The following is an 18,419-nucleotide window of genomic DNA, read 5'->3' as shown; positions in this document are numbered from 1 at the left end:
AAACACATTTTTTTACTTAATATTTGTGGACTACACTACAGTAATATCGTCGTCTTTGTGATGTTGTGATAACGAAGAGCCAGTACTGCTCAGTACTGTGTTTCCTCGTCAGGACCAGTCCAGTTTAGCCCAAGCATAGATCAACAACACTAGTACACTCTCAGTGCTATCCTCTGATTACTGTTTATTTTGAAGGCTGATGTTCGGAAGAGAGAGCGGAGAAAATATACAGCACAGCCCACCAAGTTAAAATTAAAGCTTTGAATCACAATGGATGCATTTTTGTTGTCTGTGGTCCCCTTTCAGGGGGGGGTGTTGTATTTTTTTCCTTACAACTCTGTTGCACTCATTTAAAAGGCCCTTGTGTTGATACAGTATGTGAGTTTTCCTGACTGCTGGTCCAATTTGTTGACATCATCTCCTTGGCTCTAAAATTAAGCATAACATATTAAATGCTATGTTTGTCTCTTAGTCATAAGTCATTGTAACAGAGTCAGTAATTGTTTAATGTAACTTTGGACTGTTGTAGGAAAAGGAAATACTTCCACCTCGAAATGCGTCTCAGTGCAGGAGCATAGGATCAGAACCAAGAGGGGTTTATTTGTCACTCACTCAGGTACAAGCAACAAAATATTGGTGGGACATGTTCCGCAAAGACCGTGTTAGCATAACAATACAATATAATAAGATGATGATAATAATGATGATGGACATGCTGAAATAAAAAAGAAAAATAAGAATAAGGGGGCATTCACACATGGACTAGTTTAGTCCATTTTTATCGAACCATGGTCTCTGTACTCCATTGGTCCTTTTTGTTTGGAGAGGGGAGAACGTGTGTTCGAACCCTGTTAAAGATCAAACAGCCGAACCATGGTTGGTCAACCAAAATTCGAGACTGGGTCCGGTTGCAAGTGAACCTTGTCTGATTCGTTTCGTGTGAATGTAATCAGACTTAATATAGGACCTAATCCAGGAAGATGTATTACAATGCATCGTGCGTTGATTCAGGAAAACGACTATATAGACATAAGCAAAATTTTTACGCTTAATGCAAGTAATATAACTAGCAGTGTTACCCCCGTTTACGTTCACTGCAGCAATCTTCGACGCAGGGGTTCCAGATTAGTAGCCGAGGTTGTTGGAATATCAATGTGAATATGTGCACCCAGGTGGGACTATACTTCATACTTAATTCATATAACTTTCAATGATTAACTCCCTCATCTTCTGTTTATTAACGACACAGAGAACCTATCGTTGCTGTCGGGCAGAAACCAGCTAACTCCATTTTGATGCTTTTGCATCTTTTTCCATATATCAGTGCTATTGAACCCCTACAGGGGTGTGTGCGCTTAACCTATGATTTATGTTCATGTTAGCATTTTTACAAAATCATTTCAGTTACATTGATTATTACGTTCTGTGCATTTCATGGTGTGTGTAGCTATCGTTCGTTAAACTTTTGATCTCCAATCCCTGTACTGAGGTGTGTGTGTGTGTGTGTGTGTGTGTGTGCGCGCGCATGTCTGTCGCTGTTCATTCCCTGTGGTGCTGAAATGTGTGCTTTTGGCTACTTTCTCTCATGTAGGCTGGTAAGTCATGTAGGCTGGTTATTACAGGTTTATAGTGGGGGTGTGGCATGATGTTTATGAGCTTGTTTAAATCGGCAGACGTGCTTAACACATGTTAAACACATATGTGCTCATACTGTTTCCACTGTTCTTATTTGGCTGGAACATCATTTCATGAAATAATGAAAGTTATATAGCAATACGCCATTATTGCCCACGACTGAAGTGATTTCCCTAGAAATGTTCTGTCCAATAGATGAACAACATGTACGACGTGTGTCATTTGTGCAAATGTTAACCCTAACCCTAACTTAACACTTGGTTAACTTTAACCAGACATAATGAAAAAATGCAGTAACAAATCGGACCACGTTTAGCAAACTATAGGTGTGAAAACTATGTTAGAAAGTATAGATGAAAAAAAAAAGAAATTAAATGATTACAGGTAAGAACGGCAGGTATGATAAAACCTCTGTGAAACAGGTATGTTAAAATCTCTCTTGCAGCAAATGGAGGATGTGCATAATAAGGGGGGAGGATAAACACAATGGTAGAAAAGCCAAACAAGCTAAATTCTGCACACTGCCCTTGCAAAGCACCACATTTAGTTCCAGCAGGATTGAAACTATAGTACTCTAATAAACGTCATGCAAGAGCAGTGTGCAGGATTTTTCTTTATACCTTTGGACTGAAAATCATGCATTAACATTAATTGAAATAGTTTGTTTGTCTGGCAATTTGCAGTTAAATTCATAATGTTCTTGGTGTATATCAGCCATTGTAATACAGACACTTTGTATCAGTGAGATACCCAACAGAGAGAGAGTGAGTGTGTGTGTGCGTTAGCTGATCTCCACCAGTCCCAGGGGCACATGCTGTAATGGTTGTCTCTCAGCAGCCCTTCTCTCCCTCCCTCCCTCCACTCATTCCCCTATCAAACTGCTCCTATCCCATTTATATAGCAGGAGTGTAATCTTATTTTAGAAGCCTTCCACTTTGTGTTTGGTTCCCTCAGTAGATAAAACTGCCGAAGGAGGTTCCCATCTGCCCTTCTGTTTCTTCATTTTGGTAACACAACATACACAGTTAAGTGCATGTTTCTTCCAGTGGCTAAATTTCATATCCCAATGGTTTTATCGGAAGGATGGAAATTGTGGTGTATGTGATCGTTTTTTTGTTTTGTTTGTTTCTCACTCCATTCCTCATGAATTTCTCCATCTTTCGCTCCCTCTTCCCCGTTCCCTCGGTCAGATGGATGTGTCTGTCAAGCACTCAGCCACTGCACTCTGCAGCTTTTGGTATTGTGGGTAAATTACATCGCCTTTTAAAAATAGAACAGACAGCCACACTGCGGGCCATTTTTCTCCTGGAGAGAGTGGTGGGGGTAGGGGCCGATGGAGGTTCGGTGTGTGTGTGTGTGTGTGTGTGTGTGTGGGGGTGGGGGTCTGGCCCGAGGCGTGTCTCATGTTGAAAATAAGCCGTAAATGAAGACATCAAAAAAAAGAACAACTTGGTCCCAGTCAGTCCTGTACCTCTGGGAAATGGGTACATGTTGTTCTTGTAGCTCGTATGGCAAACGGCATTGTTTGTCTTTGTTTCAACTCTGTGCACTAGTCTCATTCAATTACAATACTTTTCATGTTGTTGTTTGATGTTATATGTTGCTCATAGATACAGTTGTATTTGTATCTCATTGTCTGGCCTTTTGAGTATTGTTGTATCATTTACCACCACAATTCCAGAAACATAATGCATGGTATGATTGCCAAAGCCTGAAGTGCACATTGGACATCTCAGCTTAGATAACTCAACAAGGAAGCAGATGTGTATTGACAGTGTAATTGAAAAATACAATGTAATTGTGAACCTATATAGGGACATGATAATGTCAACATTGCCCATTGTTCCACTGGTGTCCCTCAGCGTGTCGCTGGTCGCTAACATGCTCACAGTTTAGCTCCCCTGCTTTCTCTCTCCTCCCCTTGCCTCTCCTTTTATTTCCTCATCCTTTTCCTCTCTCCCCTGTCCTCTCCTTTGATCTCTCCCCTCTCTACCTACTCAACCCCCCTTCTCCTCCCTTGTCCTTTCTCCTGTCTTTTTCTCTTCTCCCTTCCCCTATCTCCTCTTCTCCTCTCCATCTGTCTCCTCTCCATACACAGACAGTGTGGGTACTCCTGTGGAGTCTGAGTACTAGAGTATTGATTCAGACTCGTCTATCGGGACCAGGGGGTTTAAATGGATACTATGACAACCCCCTCTCCAGTTACCCTCCAGCCCTGCTCGGTCAACCACTCCTCCCTTCTCCCCATCCCTTCCTTTTTCCTCCCTCCCTCCCTCACTGCTTCTTCCTCACCCGTCCATCCCCTTATGTTGATATTACGGGACCTCGTATATAGACAGTGGCTGGAGTTTGAATTCTGAAACATCCATTAGCCCTTTGATTCGGCACTTAAACAGTTCTTTCTTGCATCATTTGTGACTTCTTGCATCCTCTTCTTAGAGATAAACAGAGCGACTCAATATTCACCAATAAGGGTTTTCCATTCTGTGTCTTTCTGTGTCACCAGTCTGTTGCAGAGGGCTTCAAAGAAGCAGTGCAGTATGTCCTACCCCAGCTCATGATGGTTCCAGTGTACCACTGCATGCACTACTTTGAACTCCTGCAGGTATGTTGGAACCAAGGCAGTTCAAACCGTAAATTCAAGAGGGGTTTATTTCTCACTCACTCATACAGGTACAAGTATTGAAAAGTTGGTGCGACAAACAATAAATCAAGGAGGGATTTTATTGTTTATTGTTGTTTTTAGGGATGTCGGCTAGTTTGGATACAAATCTCCATTTTAGATTACTATTGTCCTGTCCTATTTTTTATGGTTAGTCCCCGATAACTAACTGAGAGTACAGTACACTCCCTAATTCATGCTTCTTTGGCAAAGTCTTGTGCAACAGTTGATAAAATAAGGATATTTTAGTTGACATCTATATTCAGAATTCCAATGAGATATCTGTTGCATTTGCTGACGCTGTTACAGCAACTGCAGGAGCGCAGTCTAGACCAGGATGACAGAGAATGTCTGAAACAGGCCATTACAGCACTGCTCAACCTCCAGTGCAGCGTGGAACGCATCTACAGCAAGCACCAACCTCGTCGCAAGACCGGGTAAGACTCTTATGATTTTATGCACGTTTGTGGTGCATAGATTGAACATTGCTGCATTATTAATTGGGGGGGAAGAAAGTTGTAATATTGACTTCACGCCAGTTTCTAAATACAGGTTGCAGTTTCTCAGAAATGTGTTTGTGACAGTCTGTCATGCTGCGCCAACTTCAACTGCTCAACTCGTATGTCAGAGAAAGTCTTATCATAGTAAATATCAACCACTTAAACCCTGTATATTGTCTGTACTTGGCCCCCAATTCAATTCAAACTTTATTCCAGACACTGGGGGTCCATAGAGTACATACAAATCATCAACATCACACACAACAACAAATTAAACAATAATACAAAATAAAAAAACATAAAATCATAAATAGGGGCTGACTATCCAGTGTTTCCATTCCTCATGAATTTCTCCATCTTTTCCTCCCTCTACACCAAATCTCTTTGCTGAATGTTGGCCAAATGTTTGCCTATTATGACATGGCCAGAATAGGGATACTAGGGGTCATGTGGTTAAAGCAGATTTGCTCAAGAATTGCCTCCACCCCTTTCAAGCTGTGAAAAATGTATGCTCTAAAAGTTGTATCCACATAGTCAAATTATTCATGTTGTAATACTGAGAAGATGCTAACTCTCTGCCCCTTGTATAGTGAGCCGATGTATCGGCCGTACAGCCGGCAAGTGCGCAGCAAGCAGCTGGCCATCAAGCGCATGAACGAGATCCAGAAGAGCATAGACGGCTGGGAGGGTAAGGACATCGGCCAGTGCTGCAGCGAGTACATCCTGGAGGGTCCACTGCTGCGCGCCGGCGCCAAGCATGAGCGTCACAACTTCCTGTTCGATGGCCTGATGATCAGCTGCAAGGCCAATCAGAGCTCCAGGCTGCCGGGCGCAGGCAGCGGGGCAGAGTACCGCCTCAAGGAGAAGTTTGTTCTGCGGAAGTCACGCATCGTAGACCGCGAGGACTCGCCGGAGCTGAAGCACGCCTTCGAGCTGGCGGGCAAGGACGAGAACTGTGCGGTGTTCTGCGCCAGGTCGGCAGAGGAAAAGGCAGCGTGGATGGCGGCGCTTGTTACCCTGCAGTACCGATCCACACTGGACCGCATGCTGGATACGGTGCTGCAGCACGAGGAACAGGCCCAGCCGCTCAGGCTGCCCTCGCCAGAGGTGTACCGCTTTGCTGTGCAGGACTCTGAGGAAAACATTGTGTTTGAGGACCGGGTGCAGAGCAAGACCGGAATCCCCATCATAAAAGCCGGCACCGTGGTCAAGCTCATAGAGAGACTTACCTACCATATGTATGCTGGTAAGTTACTGAGGAAAGATGTGACATGGATTCTTTGAGCTCTTAAATGTTTTCTTGGGCAAACCTCTAGCGGGTGTTTCAAATGCCCAGATGCAAGGCAGTTAAATTCAAGTGTTTTTCTTTTTTTTTCATTCTTATGACTCACTCATATGTATTGTTATGATTGTAGATCCCAACTTTGTACGCACGTTTCTGACCACATACCGGTCCTTCTGCAAACCGCAGGAGCTTCTCAGCCTGCTAATAGACAGGTATGGTATTACCAGAGGAGTTGTCCATTGACTCCATTCCCCCCAAATGTGCTTTTATATGACACAATCCAACTGTGAAGTTACTTTTCCTCAGCTGTATGTCAACATTCCGATTTTTCTTTAGAGTGTGACAAAGCCGTAATCTCTTAATAATAATAATAATAATAATAATGATAATAATGGGGATGCCTGGTGGCATAGCCATTTAGAGCACTAGCCACAGGCTCCCTGTGAGTCACGAGGACCAAAGTTTGAATCCAGCTCCTGTGACGTTTTGCATTTCTTTTCCCATGTCTCTCTACCCCTTTCTTGTCTCACTACTGTCACTACTACAAAATGCTGAGAAGGCCCCCACCCAAAAAAGTCACATATTTCAAAAAGCCCTCAGAAAATAAATTAAATGCCTTATTTGCCTGATTTTTCCCCCCAGAATTGAGATCCCAGAACCGGAGCCAACAGAGGCAGACAGACAAGCTCTGTGGAATGGTGATCAGCCAATGGCAGCAGAGCTCCAGAGATTCCGTAAGGAGTATGTACAACCAGTCCAGCTCAGGTAAGACAGCAATGGTAAAACATATCCCACTAATGGTACAGTGTTGATGGAAATTCTTTGCTAGTACTTGAAACAACATAGTTTGGAGTAACTGCAGTGCACGCATGTTTATGCCCTTATACTGTATATTTACTAAATATGCATTTAGCTTCTGTCCTCTGTTGATACCGTTTTCTTTGTTGTTTTCTTCTACTTAGTCCAAACTATCTAAAGATTGCTTGGACTAATTGCTGTGCATGCATTTATTTAGTTTGTTTATGAACGTACTCTGTACAATATACTATATGTACTGTATATTATATTTAAAATCCATCTTTCCATCACAGAGTACTCAATGTTTTCCGGCAGTGGGTTGAACATCATTTCTATGACTTTGAGAATGACCCAGAACTGAGGAGTAAATTAGAGGAGTACATCACCAGCAAAATTCAACTTCGAGGTCTGTTCTAGATACTAGTGTTTCCATTCTGCTTAGCCTTTCTGCAATGTGTGCATACAATAGACATGCATACATACTTGTACATGATTCAAATCCTTTTCATTGACCAGGAAAGTCTTGTGGCATTGTGAGTCGATTAACAAGCTCATTCTGCCATACATATTGTGAATGGACTGATTCTAACATGTTTCTCTACATCTTACCTTGACCAGGCAAGAGTATGAGAAAGTGGGTGGAGTCTATCAATAAAATAATCAAAAGGAAGCTGCAGACTCAGTCCAATGGTGTAAGTCACAACATCACCTTTGAGAGCCCGCCCCCACCCATAGAGTGGCACATCAGCAGGGCGGGGCAAGTGGACACCTTTGACCTCATGACCCTTCACCCCATAGAGATTGCCCGCCAGCTGACCTTGCTAGAGTCTGAGCTGTACAGGTCAGTTGATGTCAAATTTCCTCCATGTCTCCTTTATGAATCTATTCATACATTTTTACATCTAATTAAGTCCATGTTTTGTTGTAAATAAGGGTTGGGGGAATCTCTGTAGCACGCAGAGTCTCTATGTGCACCCATAAACTCTAAATCACTGAATGGTGGTGTGAGTGGCAATTTTGTAAATACAAGTTTTAAATAGCTCTACATTCTGATATTTATCATTGCTATGGAGTGTTTCAGAACAGGGGTCTTCCCATCTGTACAGCTCTTTTGTAATCAGGTTGGGATACCAATTTTATCCAAAAACGAGACTCATACAGGATATACAAGTGAGAATGGTGATGAAGCCAAACAATTAGCTGACAGAATTGGAATTCTATAAAATATAACCTGATAAATAGTTTATCTTTTGTGATTTTCCAAAGCGCTTTACAATGTGCATTGCATTCACACATTCCCACACACATTCTCACGCCGACAGCGGGGGAAACCATGCAAGGCACCAACCTGCTCATCTGGAGCAGTTCGGCGTTCAAGGACACTTCAGAAACTCCAGCAACCCTCTGTCAATAGAAATGATAATTACAAGGCCGATGCCTGTTGGGAATGATGCTTGTCTGGAACGCCTGCCCCTGAGGTTGTGCAATACCCGTTGTACCATCCCGTCTGTCTGTGTCCCTATTATTCCCATATATGGAAATCTGTCAATCCCTTACCGCTGGTCCGACCATATAGTGTATGGGGATTTGTAGATCTATCGATATTTGTTTCACTCCCGTGGGTCCCCAAGGTTACGGTAAAGTTTGAAGTTGATCGGTCGGGCGGTCCTCGAGATACGCGAAGGAAAGATACGCACAGACTCTCACGCATGCAGAGATTTGCGTAAGTTATAGATAGATACATTTGTGTGTTTTTATATGTGCTAAGAAAGAAACGCAGTCGTGGAGAAAGCCCATGCAATGATGTCACAGAACTACAGTATATTGTTTTACGCAGCATTACACATCTAGCAAAAAATACTTTTTCATATGCAACAGCAGTATCATTCAAAGGCATTACATCCCCCTCTCCCCCCTGTCTGATGATACGGCTTCATCCACAGAGCTGTCAGGCCGTCTGAGCTGGTGGGAAGCGTCTGGACTAAAGAGGATAAAGAGAAGAACTCTCCTAACTTGCTCCGTATGATCCGGCACACGACCAACCTCACACTGTGGTTCGAGAAGTACGTATCCAACATCCCCTTTGTTCACCAAATGTCCTATTAGACCATCATTGTCATCATTGTCATCATAACATGTTAGTGAAGGAAGAAATTCATGTACTTGCATGGAAATTAGACTTCATCTTCATTAGTGTGGTGTGTGTGCATTTTGCAGGTGCATCGTAGAAGCAGAGAACCTGGATGAGAGGGTGGCAGTGTTCACTCGGGTCATAGAGATCCTGCAGGTGTTCCAGGAGCTTAACAACTTCAACGGGGTCCTAGAGGTGGTCAGCGCCATTAACTCTGTCCCTGTGTACCGCCTGGACCACACCTTCGAGGTCTGTTTGTATGCTAATAATAAACTGTGTGTAACCATAAAATGTAATAAAAGCCAACAAGGTAAACAATGAAAAATTCCATGTACAAATCAAAGTTCATTGTTCAGTGTCTCTAAAATACAGTCAGGGTTATCATTTTGTTGAGCAAGGACATACATTCCCACTGACTGTATCATTGTATAATACCTGGTTTTGTGCTATCATTTAATTAGTTGGAGTTGAATTTTATGTCAATTATTTGAACAAGCCGAACTGGTTTTAAACGGGCTGTCTAAGCAGGGATGTTCCTGTCCTTGACACACATACAGGGGGTCACTGAAAGGAAGAAGAAGATCCTGGAGGAAGCCGTTGAACTCAGCCAGGACCATTTTAAGAAGTACCTGGCCAAACTAAAGTCAATAAACCCACCCTGTGTGCCTTTCTTTGGTAAGTGCCTGATATGTGTGAGCTATGGCCTTGTCTTGACTGTAGAAGACAAAACACTGATCTAAATGAATATGGTCAATGTTGTGTATTGATGAAGACACTAGGCTACACATGGCCTGTGATGGCCTGACTTTACAACCTGCCAGACATAAGCCTATGCTGCTCCTGTTCTATCTCCCTCTGTTACTGGCTGTCATTTAGTTTGAAAGACGAAAAAAAAATCAAAATGTAAATAAAAAAAGAAATACAAATCCTCCTCAGGTATCTACTTAACTAACATCCTGAAGACGGAGGAGGGTAACCCGGACTTCCTCAAACGCCACGGCAAGGAGCTGATTAACTTCAGCAAGCGACGGAAAGTGGCTGAGATCACAGGAGAGATCCAGCAGTATCAGAATCAGCCATACTGCCTGAAGGTGGAGCACGACATCAAGGTACAACCTTGTCCTCTCATCTGTGTGTATTTGGGAATTATCGTTTCTTAAACTTGTGTTATTGTTTGGTTTTTATTTAGAAATATATTTTGGGGACATTTTTCTGTATTTATTTTGGACTCTTAAGCCAAATGTATACATGGATGCTCGCGGTGTTGCACAATGAAAAGATTTTGGTATTTTCATTTTGCGACGCTGTGCGCAACCAAGTATATCAATCTCTTTAGATTGTGATTATTGACCTTAGATTCCTGTTGTGTGTCTTTCTTTGTGCTCTGTTCTCCACACAGAGGTTCTTTGAGAACCTGAACCCCATGGGAAACATGAGTGAGAAGGAGTTCTCCGACTATCTGTTCAATAAGTCTCAGGACATTGAGCCACGGAACTGCCGACAACCTCCCAGATTTGTAAGTAGTAGTTAAAATAGCAGTCATTATTTTAGCGGGGGTCAACAGTAGTAATTGTAGGGGTCAGTAGAATAGGCCAGTGGTTCTCAACCTGGGGTCCCTGCCACCCCTTGGGGGAGTACCGAAGATCACAGGGGTGCGTGAGGTCTGGTCTGTTTGGAAGAAGTCAGGCATTTTAGACACAAAATCATAACTTGCTTTCATCTGCTGTCTGCCTTTATGTTCTCAATGAGATAATCAGTCCAACTTGTCATGCAGAATTTTTTTTTCTTTTTCTCCAAAATCATTCCGAAGGTAACAAAATAAAGCAGATCTACAAGCTCACAACGCACGTGTTGCGCGCTTGTAGATCATCTTGTAGCCTGGCTGTTTGTGCTATTCATTGTAGGATAAGTATATAGAGCTTCTGTGGTTGTGAGTGTGAGTGTGTGGACGTGGGGGGGGTCAACTTTTGTCAGATATAAGAAGGGAAGAAAGGTTGGGAACCACTGAGCAGAATAATATGAAGCTTTAAGTTGCAGTAATTGTAAATGGTCTCTTGGGAGTCTTGAACCTGACCTGTCGGTTGTTGGAACACACAAGTAGCTGTGGCTGAACCCACCGTCTCCCCTCCTATGCCAACAGCCCAGGAAGACCCAGTACACACTCAAGTCCCCGGGGATCCGGCCCGTGCGCACGTCTACCTCTGGCACCCTCAAGGGCCACCCGGTCCCGCTAGAACGGGAGCCCCCCCACAAGATCACGTTCCGCAGCATCGCAGAGACGGAGCCAGAGACGCCCGCCTCGGCATCCGTGCCCACCTCCCCCAACACCCCCACCCCGCCTCAGTCGGCCTCCTCCGACCTCAGCAACGTCTTCATGGACCATGACCTTAGCAGCTCCTATGGAGGTGGGTGGGTCGCACAGCCTCGGTATCAAAAATGGGTCCTATCCGCTCTGCACATAGCAATGACGTATTATTCACTGAAAAATATGTTGCATCGACAATAACCCGACATAAGGGATTCTATGGGCAGAAGTTGTGGGTAAATCACACAGACTCAGGGCTGAAAGGGAGTGGGTGTAAAACAGGTGAATATATGTATGTGAACAGTGTGAAGAAATGTGGGAATAGAATTAAACTATTTCAAGGATGTTTTTACTGTGTGTAACCCTCCTCTTTCAATGTTGCAGGTAGCAACTCTATATTCGCTCCAGTTCTTCTGCCACCTTCAAGTAAGTCTTGAGTCCATTTTTGCGTTTAATTCACGTTTACGATAGAGATGTGGGTGAAGATATTCCAATTGCAAGGAAACGTATTTCTAACCACTACAGACACAGTACAGATACAGTATTGCAGGTAATGCTGTATCTGAACAATGTGAAGGCAGGAATGGTTCTCACATGTTTGTGTCATCCTTAATTAGTTATTGTCGGTAGGATTTGTTCATATCATGTGCTGTTTCTAAAATGCTGATAGGTTTATCCTGCTTCTTCATAGAGTTCCAGTCTGTGTCTTGTGGAAGCCTCCACCAGCTGGGAGAAGAGCTGCTCAAGCCGCCACCTCTGCCCCCACGCAGGAAAGACGCCATGTCTGAGGCCAAGGTAAGGATGTTTCCTGAGTGTCGCCACTTCCAGCAGCTGGTTAGATGTTTCAAAATAAAATCTGTTATCTGAACCGTTCATGAAAAGCTCTGGTATGTTGCACTCTAGTTATGGCTTTAACTTTATATAGTGCTTCTTAACATGGTGTCTATTACTTAATCAATGTTAGTTACAGCTAAGTAATATTACATACCGTTACATAAAATAACATAATTACAGGTATTTTGTGCTCAATCTGCACAATAGTGCTTCTTGTATGTGTGTACTTTTGTAAATGTACCACTAACTGCAGCGCACCTCTTAAACTCTGTATCACTTTGCACCGGTAACACAATGTGCTCGTGTTTACATGTGCGTTATCTAGCCAGTTAGCAATATTTTTCAGGCCCAACAGTCACAGGTGAAACACCAGATTAAAACCCATTAAGTTAAACCCAGGGCAGTTTTCCTTCCTATTTATTGGTATACTCAAAGTGATCAATGGTGTAAACTCATAAAGTGCATGCAGATAGTACCATGCTGTTGCCTAATGGTACACACGACCAATGCCTAATTTTTAGCTCCGATGCAGATCCCAATTCTGGAGAGACGTAGACAACCGATTACTGATGTTTTGACCGGTAGTTTGTAAAAGAAAAAAAGTGCAAAATATTGAAATGAATTGTGCATTCGTTTGTGTATTCTCTGTGTATATGACTCATTGTGTCTGTGTTTGTGTGTGTGTGTGTGTGTGTTTGTTTGCATGCGTGCGTGCGTGTCTCCATGGTGCTCGTTAGTTGAGTTCCAGGTCCGACAGTCCTCCAGCGATCCCTCCTAGACTCCCCCCTCCGCTTCCCAGGATCCAGCCCAGGGCGCCAACCATCTACAACGGCCCTAGTGACGGTCCGATCCCCAGCCCTCCCCCTCCTCCCCCCAGGGACCCTCAACCCGACACGCCGCCGCCGGTGCCCCAGCGACCCCCCGAGATCTTCATCAACTACCCCCTGAACATGCAGTCGTCGCCCGTGGGGCGCTTCCACTGGGACTTTGGCAGTTCCCCCAGCTCGCCCAACACGCCGCCCAGCACGCCGTCCCCTCGCGTCCCTCGGCGGAGTTGCCCTCTCAGCGCCAGCCAGAACAGTCTGTGCCCGCTGCCCATGACCATGCCCATGCCTATGTCTGCGCCCATCATGGCACCCCCTGTACCCCCCCGTCACAACTCCAGCCCCCAGCTCCCCAAACTCCCGCCAAAGACCTACAAAAGGGAGCTATTGCCGCCGCCACTGCACGGCCTCTCATTGGTTGAAAACACGGACAGCAGCCAGTGAGGTAGCAACTCTTTTCTTTCTTTTTGTTTTTTTTAATTAAAATCACAAACGCCTAGGTGAACTCTTAAATACAAACTTCAAAACCGTGTCCTGCAAACTATGAGCTCACAGAGCGAACACAGCAAACTAGATACATGATCAAAGCTACTGATCGACAAGACAGACTGCTCTCCCTCCCCCACCCACCCACCCACTCACTCACTCACTCATGCCCACCTCATCACTCCGACTCCACCCACTCCTCTGTCCGGCCCACTCTCCATCATTGACCAATCACACATGCCTCTCAGGGGATCAGTAGCTCCGCCTTCATTTCAAACCCTCTGTGCCAATGAGAAATTCACACCGGTGTGCCAGCTAACAAACGGGGAGTGACAAGACACTGTTTCTGTGTGTGTGTGTGTGCGAGCGTGTGTTTGTGTGTGCGTGCGTGCATGCACATACATACATGCGTGCGTGCATGTGTGCGCATGTGCATGCATCTGCATGTGAACTCCCACTTGCAAGTGTGTGTGTGTGTGTGTGTGTGTGTGTGTGTGTGTGTGTGAGTGTGTGTGTGTGTGTGTGTGTGTGTGCATAATGAGTCACTGTGTCCATGCTTATCTTGTTGAGAGTGCTCACTGTACCAACCAGGCAGGACAGCACTGTCACACTTGTAGTTCTCATCCCTCACCCACACAGGACTCTACTTCACGGCCCCCACAGAGGAGCTGTGGTTGGACCCTCCAGGTCAGGACCACATGTCTGGGGGAGTCTAGGACTCGTAGCCTGGCCGTCATGCTGTGATTCTATGGGCATTGACACCACCGTTCATCCCCCTCCCACAGGTCTCCTGCTGTAGCTCTACAGACTTGACTCAGAACTGTTTGAAGACCTCGTCCCTCCGCAGCGATCAAACTAAACACCTGTTGTCTGTTTGTCAGCGGGTTCTTGTATGAGTAGCAGGCACGAGCGGACGTTTATATTGAGTACTTAACAACTCTTTACCGTTGTGTCATTTTTCGTATTAACTGTAAAAAGAAAAAGAAAAAAAAGTTAAATGTGGCCAAAGTCTTATTTTATGCAGGGGGATAAGGGATGTGCTTTTTTTGTTTTGTTTAGTTTTTTTTTTTTAAGGAGTGACTTTACAAAATAAAAACCTGGAGGCAAAGGAATTTCATTGGCCTGTGCGACACTGAATATGCCCTCCCCCCGTTCTTTCTCTATTGTGCACTGTGACTGTATTAGAAGTGAGCTGATGATGCAGGGCCCTGTCTGTCTGCCTGCCTGCCTGTCTGTCCGTTGGCAGATGAGGCCTGTCATAGCCACACGCTCTACTTCAAAATGTTGCCTTTAAAAATCCAACAGCAGTGACCTCTGACCCCCCCTCTCCCCCGCAAGGCCGAGGCCTTTCTCGGCTGAAGGAGAAAAAGAAAAGGAGATAAGACGCACAAGAGTCTGCTCTCCATTTTGCACATCAAGCTCGGGCAAAAGTCAGTAGGTTGGATGACTATTTAAAAAGTAAAAATACATAACTAGCCTTCCCCAGCGATATACGGCGTCGGGGGCGGGGGGGGGGGGGGGAGGGGGGGGGGGGTGCTCTGCCACGATATCAAACTACTCCAACCCAGGAGGAAGACAGAGAGGTGAAGAAGCAGAGGCTGGCCTGTAAAGGGATCTGACCACGAGTCCAGATCCCATCAGGGACACGAGTCCTGTTTTCTTATGGAGGGTTTTCTGTGTTTTCCTCTCAAGCTCTTCAAAAGCCAAGACGATGTCTTAAAACATCCATCCCCATAAAGACGTGCGCTGCTTTTCAACGCTGTGCTCAACTCACCCCTCCTCATCCCACTACTAGTTGTCTTTTATTGGTATGGAGAGGAACTCAAGCACTGGAAGTCAGCGCCCGCCCCCCCCCCCCCCACACACACACACACACACACACACACACACACACACACACCAAAGCCTGAGACAAAGGGACTGCTTCCCCTAAGTGGCTGACCCCAAATATCTAAAAAATAATAATAATTAAAATGAAAACAAAAAGAATTCACCCACACAAAAGAGGAGCATTTTAACATAAGTTCTTTTCTATATCTCTCTCTCCTGGTCTTTCACGCCTCCTCTGCTCAACACACTTTTTTTTGTTTTTCATTTGGAAAAGACTGAAATAATACATGCATCATGCTCAGATGTGCCTTTTATTTGGTTTTCTATTTTACAGAATAAGCAAATGGTGTCTAAAATGCTAAAAAACAAAATAAAGTTGCCTATGTCATGTTCAGAACAAAAGCTATACACTACGAGAATTGTACATTGTTTGTGGATACTGTGTATATATAACATGTATACACTAACTAAAATAATTTGTATAAAGTGACTATCCCCTCTCCTCCTGTTATATTGTACTCTCATACGCATCTTTTTCAGTCAGACTATTGCCTAACAGTCCAGTGCTGCTACAGTCAGACAATAAAAAACAGGTCACTGTCATTAACTTACTTACAGACAATCCCTGGTTTTAAACACTGGGACTATTAACTGAGGAAAACCATTTTCTCAATCTACTCTCCCACCTTAGCTGTTTCAAAGCAATGAAAATATGAAGAGTTCATGTCCATTTCGGGGGAGAAAGTAGAACATGCTACCTGATGTTGTTGTAGCCAGGGAAATATTCCTTATAAATAACAAGGATCTTTAAGTGAACAATAACTCATCTCTAATATGAAGAGGATGTAATTTGTTAGCATTTTGTCAACCAAGGACTTGAGTTAGCCTTTTCCTTTTAGAACATAACATTACATAATGTAGGTTGTTATAGTGTTTTACATTGTGCCACCAATTTCCTTGTAAGAACATTAGTCATCCCCCACCTAACCCCCGAATGGCTGATATTTAGTTTTGGAATGGAGCTCTTCATACACAGTTCAACATACCAAGCACTTACTTAACCACTTAAACCCTAGTCCACCAGTGGTCTGTACTAGGCCCCATCTTTTTTCCCCCATACACCAAATTTCTTCACCGAAAGTAGCCCATCTAAAAGAAAAGCAAATGTGAGAAGCTTCTAGATCTGCTATTATGGCTGAATGTTCACCCCAAAATAGGGACACTAGGGTTCATGTGGTTAAACATGCTTCACTTTAGTACATCCTACTAATTACCCTTTTCAATTTTCTCCTTTGTGTTTTTTTTTTTTTTTTATATTATTTTCTTCTTTCTTTTCTTTTTTTTGAAAGACTTTCAAACTAATACTCATTAAAGCAGAGATTTGGAAATTGTATTAAGGTTTGCAATTGAGTGTATATATATATGTTATGTTATTTGACGAGCATAGTGAAGAATTGGAAATTTTTCTGAGAAAAAAAAAGAAAATACACTTTGTGCACTTTAGGCCGTACTGTTGAAGAGCCGCAGTTGATGTAGGTCACGTTTGTAAATGCAATGCATTCTGGCAATGGTCCTATGCTACTGTTAAACTCACTTTCTTCATGGATCAGGGCAATGAACACACACACAGGTATACCACCTCAACCTTACCCCCTGGAGTCCCGCACGTGCAGAGAGACACAAGAAAACATCTGATACGCAAGCAGCCGTTCTCAACTGGCTCTGCAATGAGACGCTGAATTTTCTGTGGGCTGCTGTAAGGTCAGGACCCAATAATGTTGTATAACAGTACTTTAAAAGTTGTCTCACGAGTCCTACTTTTGGGTCCTGCTCCACAGGTTGACAAACACTGCGCTCTCTCTCTCTCTCTTTCTCTCCAGTGTGTGTCTGGTGAAGTCTTTTCTTGCATCACTCTTGCTCCTTTCTGCTCTCCTTCACTCTGAAAATGCCACAAGGGGATCTGTGGGGGCTTCTCTCAGTAGCTTCTCCTGAGGTGTGTTTTGTGAAAGCACTGAGGAGTTGGATGATTTTTGATTGAACTACATATGGGAAAGTGTGTGTGTGGGGGTGAGGGTGATATGACATCAGGTCTTTGCTCACATACTATCTGGTTCCTTGTTCAATATAGTATCCCCAGTAAATCTTTTAGGTTTATTTTTGGTTATTTACTTTTCTGATTAGTTTATTTTTTATTTTTAACCCCAGCCCTACAGAATAACACAAGTTTGATTCCCCTCTGTGGCACTGTAACAGCTTGATCCAGCAGTCGGTTTAGTTGATGGTATGTGGCCTTTTAACTGTGCTTTGTATTAATGGTCTTGATGAGATTAATAAATCACCCAGTCTTATTTTGTACTGAATCACTTCCGTGTGTGTGTGGGTGTGGGTGCGTGTGTGTACTGTGTTGTCTGGTTATTTCTGTTCCATACAAGATAGAGAAAAATAAATATAGTAACTAATGTTCACGCACAAAATGTCATTATCATTTCTTGTTTATGATTTCTTTGCAAATGGAATCATACTCAAAGAAAATATATCTCAATATCTCTTAGGCAAGTGCAATCCCTTAATTTCAGATGAAAATTATTCTTAAGTCGGCGAATCTGAGTGCAGTGGTCTTTATTTACCACCTGTTCTTTCCATTGGCATTCCTCAACATTGGCATGACCTGGGCATGCAGGACGGCATCTTGTGTGCTGCTTGATCCAGAGGTTTCAGTCCACACTGTTGCATTCCAGATCTGTGTTCATGCTGTATCAGGGACAGCTGTGCTCAGTCAGGGCAAGACTGTCCTCGGGGTTTTGTTAATGAAACTGTTCTTTGACTTCTGGGTGTCATTGTGTACAAATGCAGATATCCATAGCATTTATGCCTTGAGTAAGGACAAAAAGTTATGATGCTGTAGATCACATAATATTGGAGAAAATGACAGTAAAACCCTGATGTCAAATTTGGATTAGGTCATAAGCACGAAGGTTGCCCCTGTGTCCGTATATAGGCTGGTGTCTCTCAAACAGTGCTGCATGGTCCCTCGCTGTCCTCGCTGTCATCCCATATTCCACTGTTCCCTGTAGGACCTGCATGGCCTCCTGGTTGCTGAGTCATCCCTGGTCTAATTGGGACAGAAAC

The 18,419-nt window shown here is 43.8% G+C and overlaps 1 protein-coding gene across 1 annotated transcript in view; it reads left to right on the top strand.

Annotated features, from left to right (window-relative positions):
* The window catches only part of sos2 (son of sevenless homolog 2), a 50,271-nt gene extending 32,628 nt beyond the window's left edge, over nucleotides 1-17,643 (top strand). Inside the window, exons 8-23 of the mRNA XM_084045419.1 lie at nucleotides 4,142-4,240; nucleotides 4,607-4,734; nucleotides 5,388-6,043; nucleotides 6,213-6,294; nucleotides 6,725-6,847; nucleotides 7,174-7,286; nucleotides 7,499-7,721; nucleotides 8,824-8,943; nucleotides 9,098-9,260; nucleotides 9,569-9,686; nucleotides 9,948-10,120; nucleotides 10,411-10,527; nucleotides 11,152-11,416; nucleotides 11,701-11,742; nucleotides 12,008-12,111; nucleotides 12,888-17,643. Coding sequence (XP_083901545.1) covers nucleotides 4,142-4,240; nucleotides 4,607-4,734; nucleotides 5,388-6,043; nucleotides 6,213-6,294; nucleotides 6,725-6,847; nucleotides 7,174-7,286; nucleotides 7,499-7,721; nucleotides 8,824-8,943; nucleotides 9,098-9,260; nucleotides 9,569-9,686; nucleotides 9,948-10,120; nucleotides 10,411-10,527; nucleotides 11,152-11,416; nucleotides 11,701-11,742; nucleotides 12,008-12,111; nucleotides 12,888-13,418 — 3,057 coding nt within the window. The 3' untranslated portion in view covers nucleotides 13,419-17,643. The remainder of the gene's footprint in view (nucleotides 1-4,141; nucleotides 4,241-4,606; nucleotides 4,735-5,387; nucleotides 6,044-6,212; nucleotides 6,295-6,724; nucleotides 6,848-7,173; nucleotides 7,287-7,498; nucleotides 7,722-8,823; nucleotides 8,944-9,097; nucleotides 9,261-9,568; nucleotides 9,687-9,947; nucleotides 10,121-10,410; nucleotides 10,528-11,151; nucleotides 11,417-11,700; nucleotides 11,743-12,007; nucleotides 12,112-12,887) is intronic.
* The last annotated feature ends 776 nt before the right edge of the window (nucleotides 17,644-18,419 follow it).

This window comes from Gymnoscopelus microlampas (genome assembly GCF_963454915.1).
Source record: "Gymnoscopelus microlampas genome assembly, chromosome: 20".
Classification (NCBI taxonomy): domain Eukaryota; kingdom Metazoa; phylum Chordata; class Actinopteri; order Myctophiformes; family Myctophidae; genus Gymnoscopelus; species Gymnoscopelus microlampas.
The sequence above is the reverse complement of the archived record's forward strand: the minus strand, read 5'-3'. Positions and strand labels throughout refer to the sequence as shown.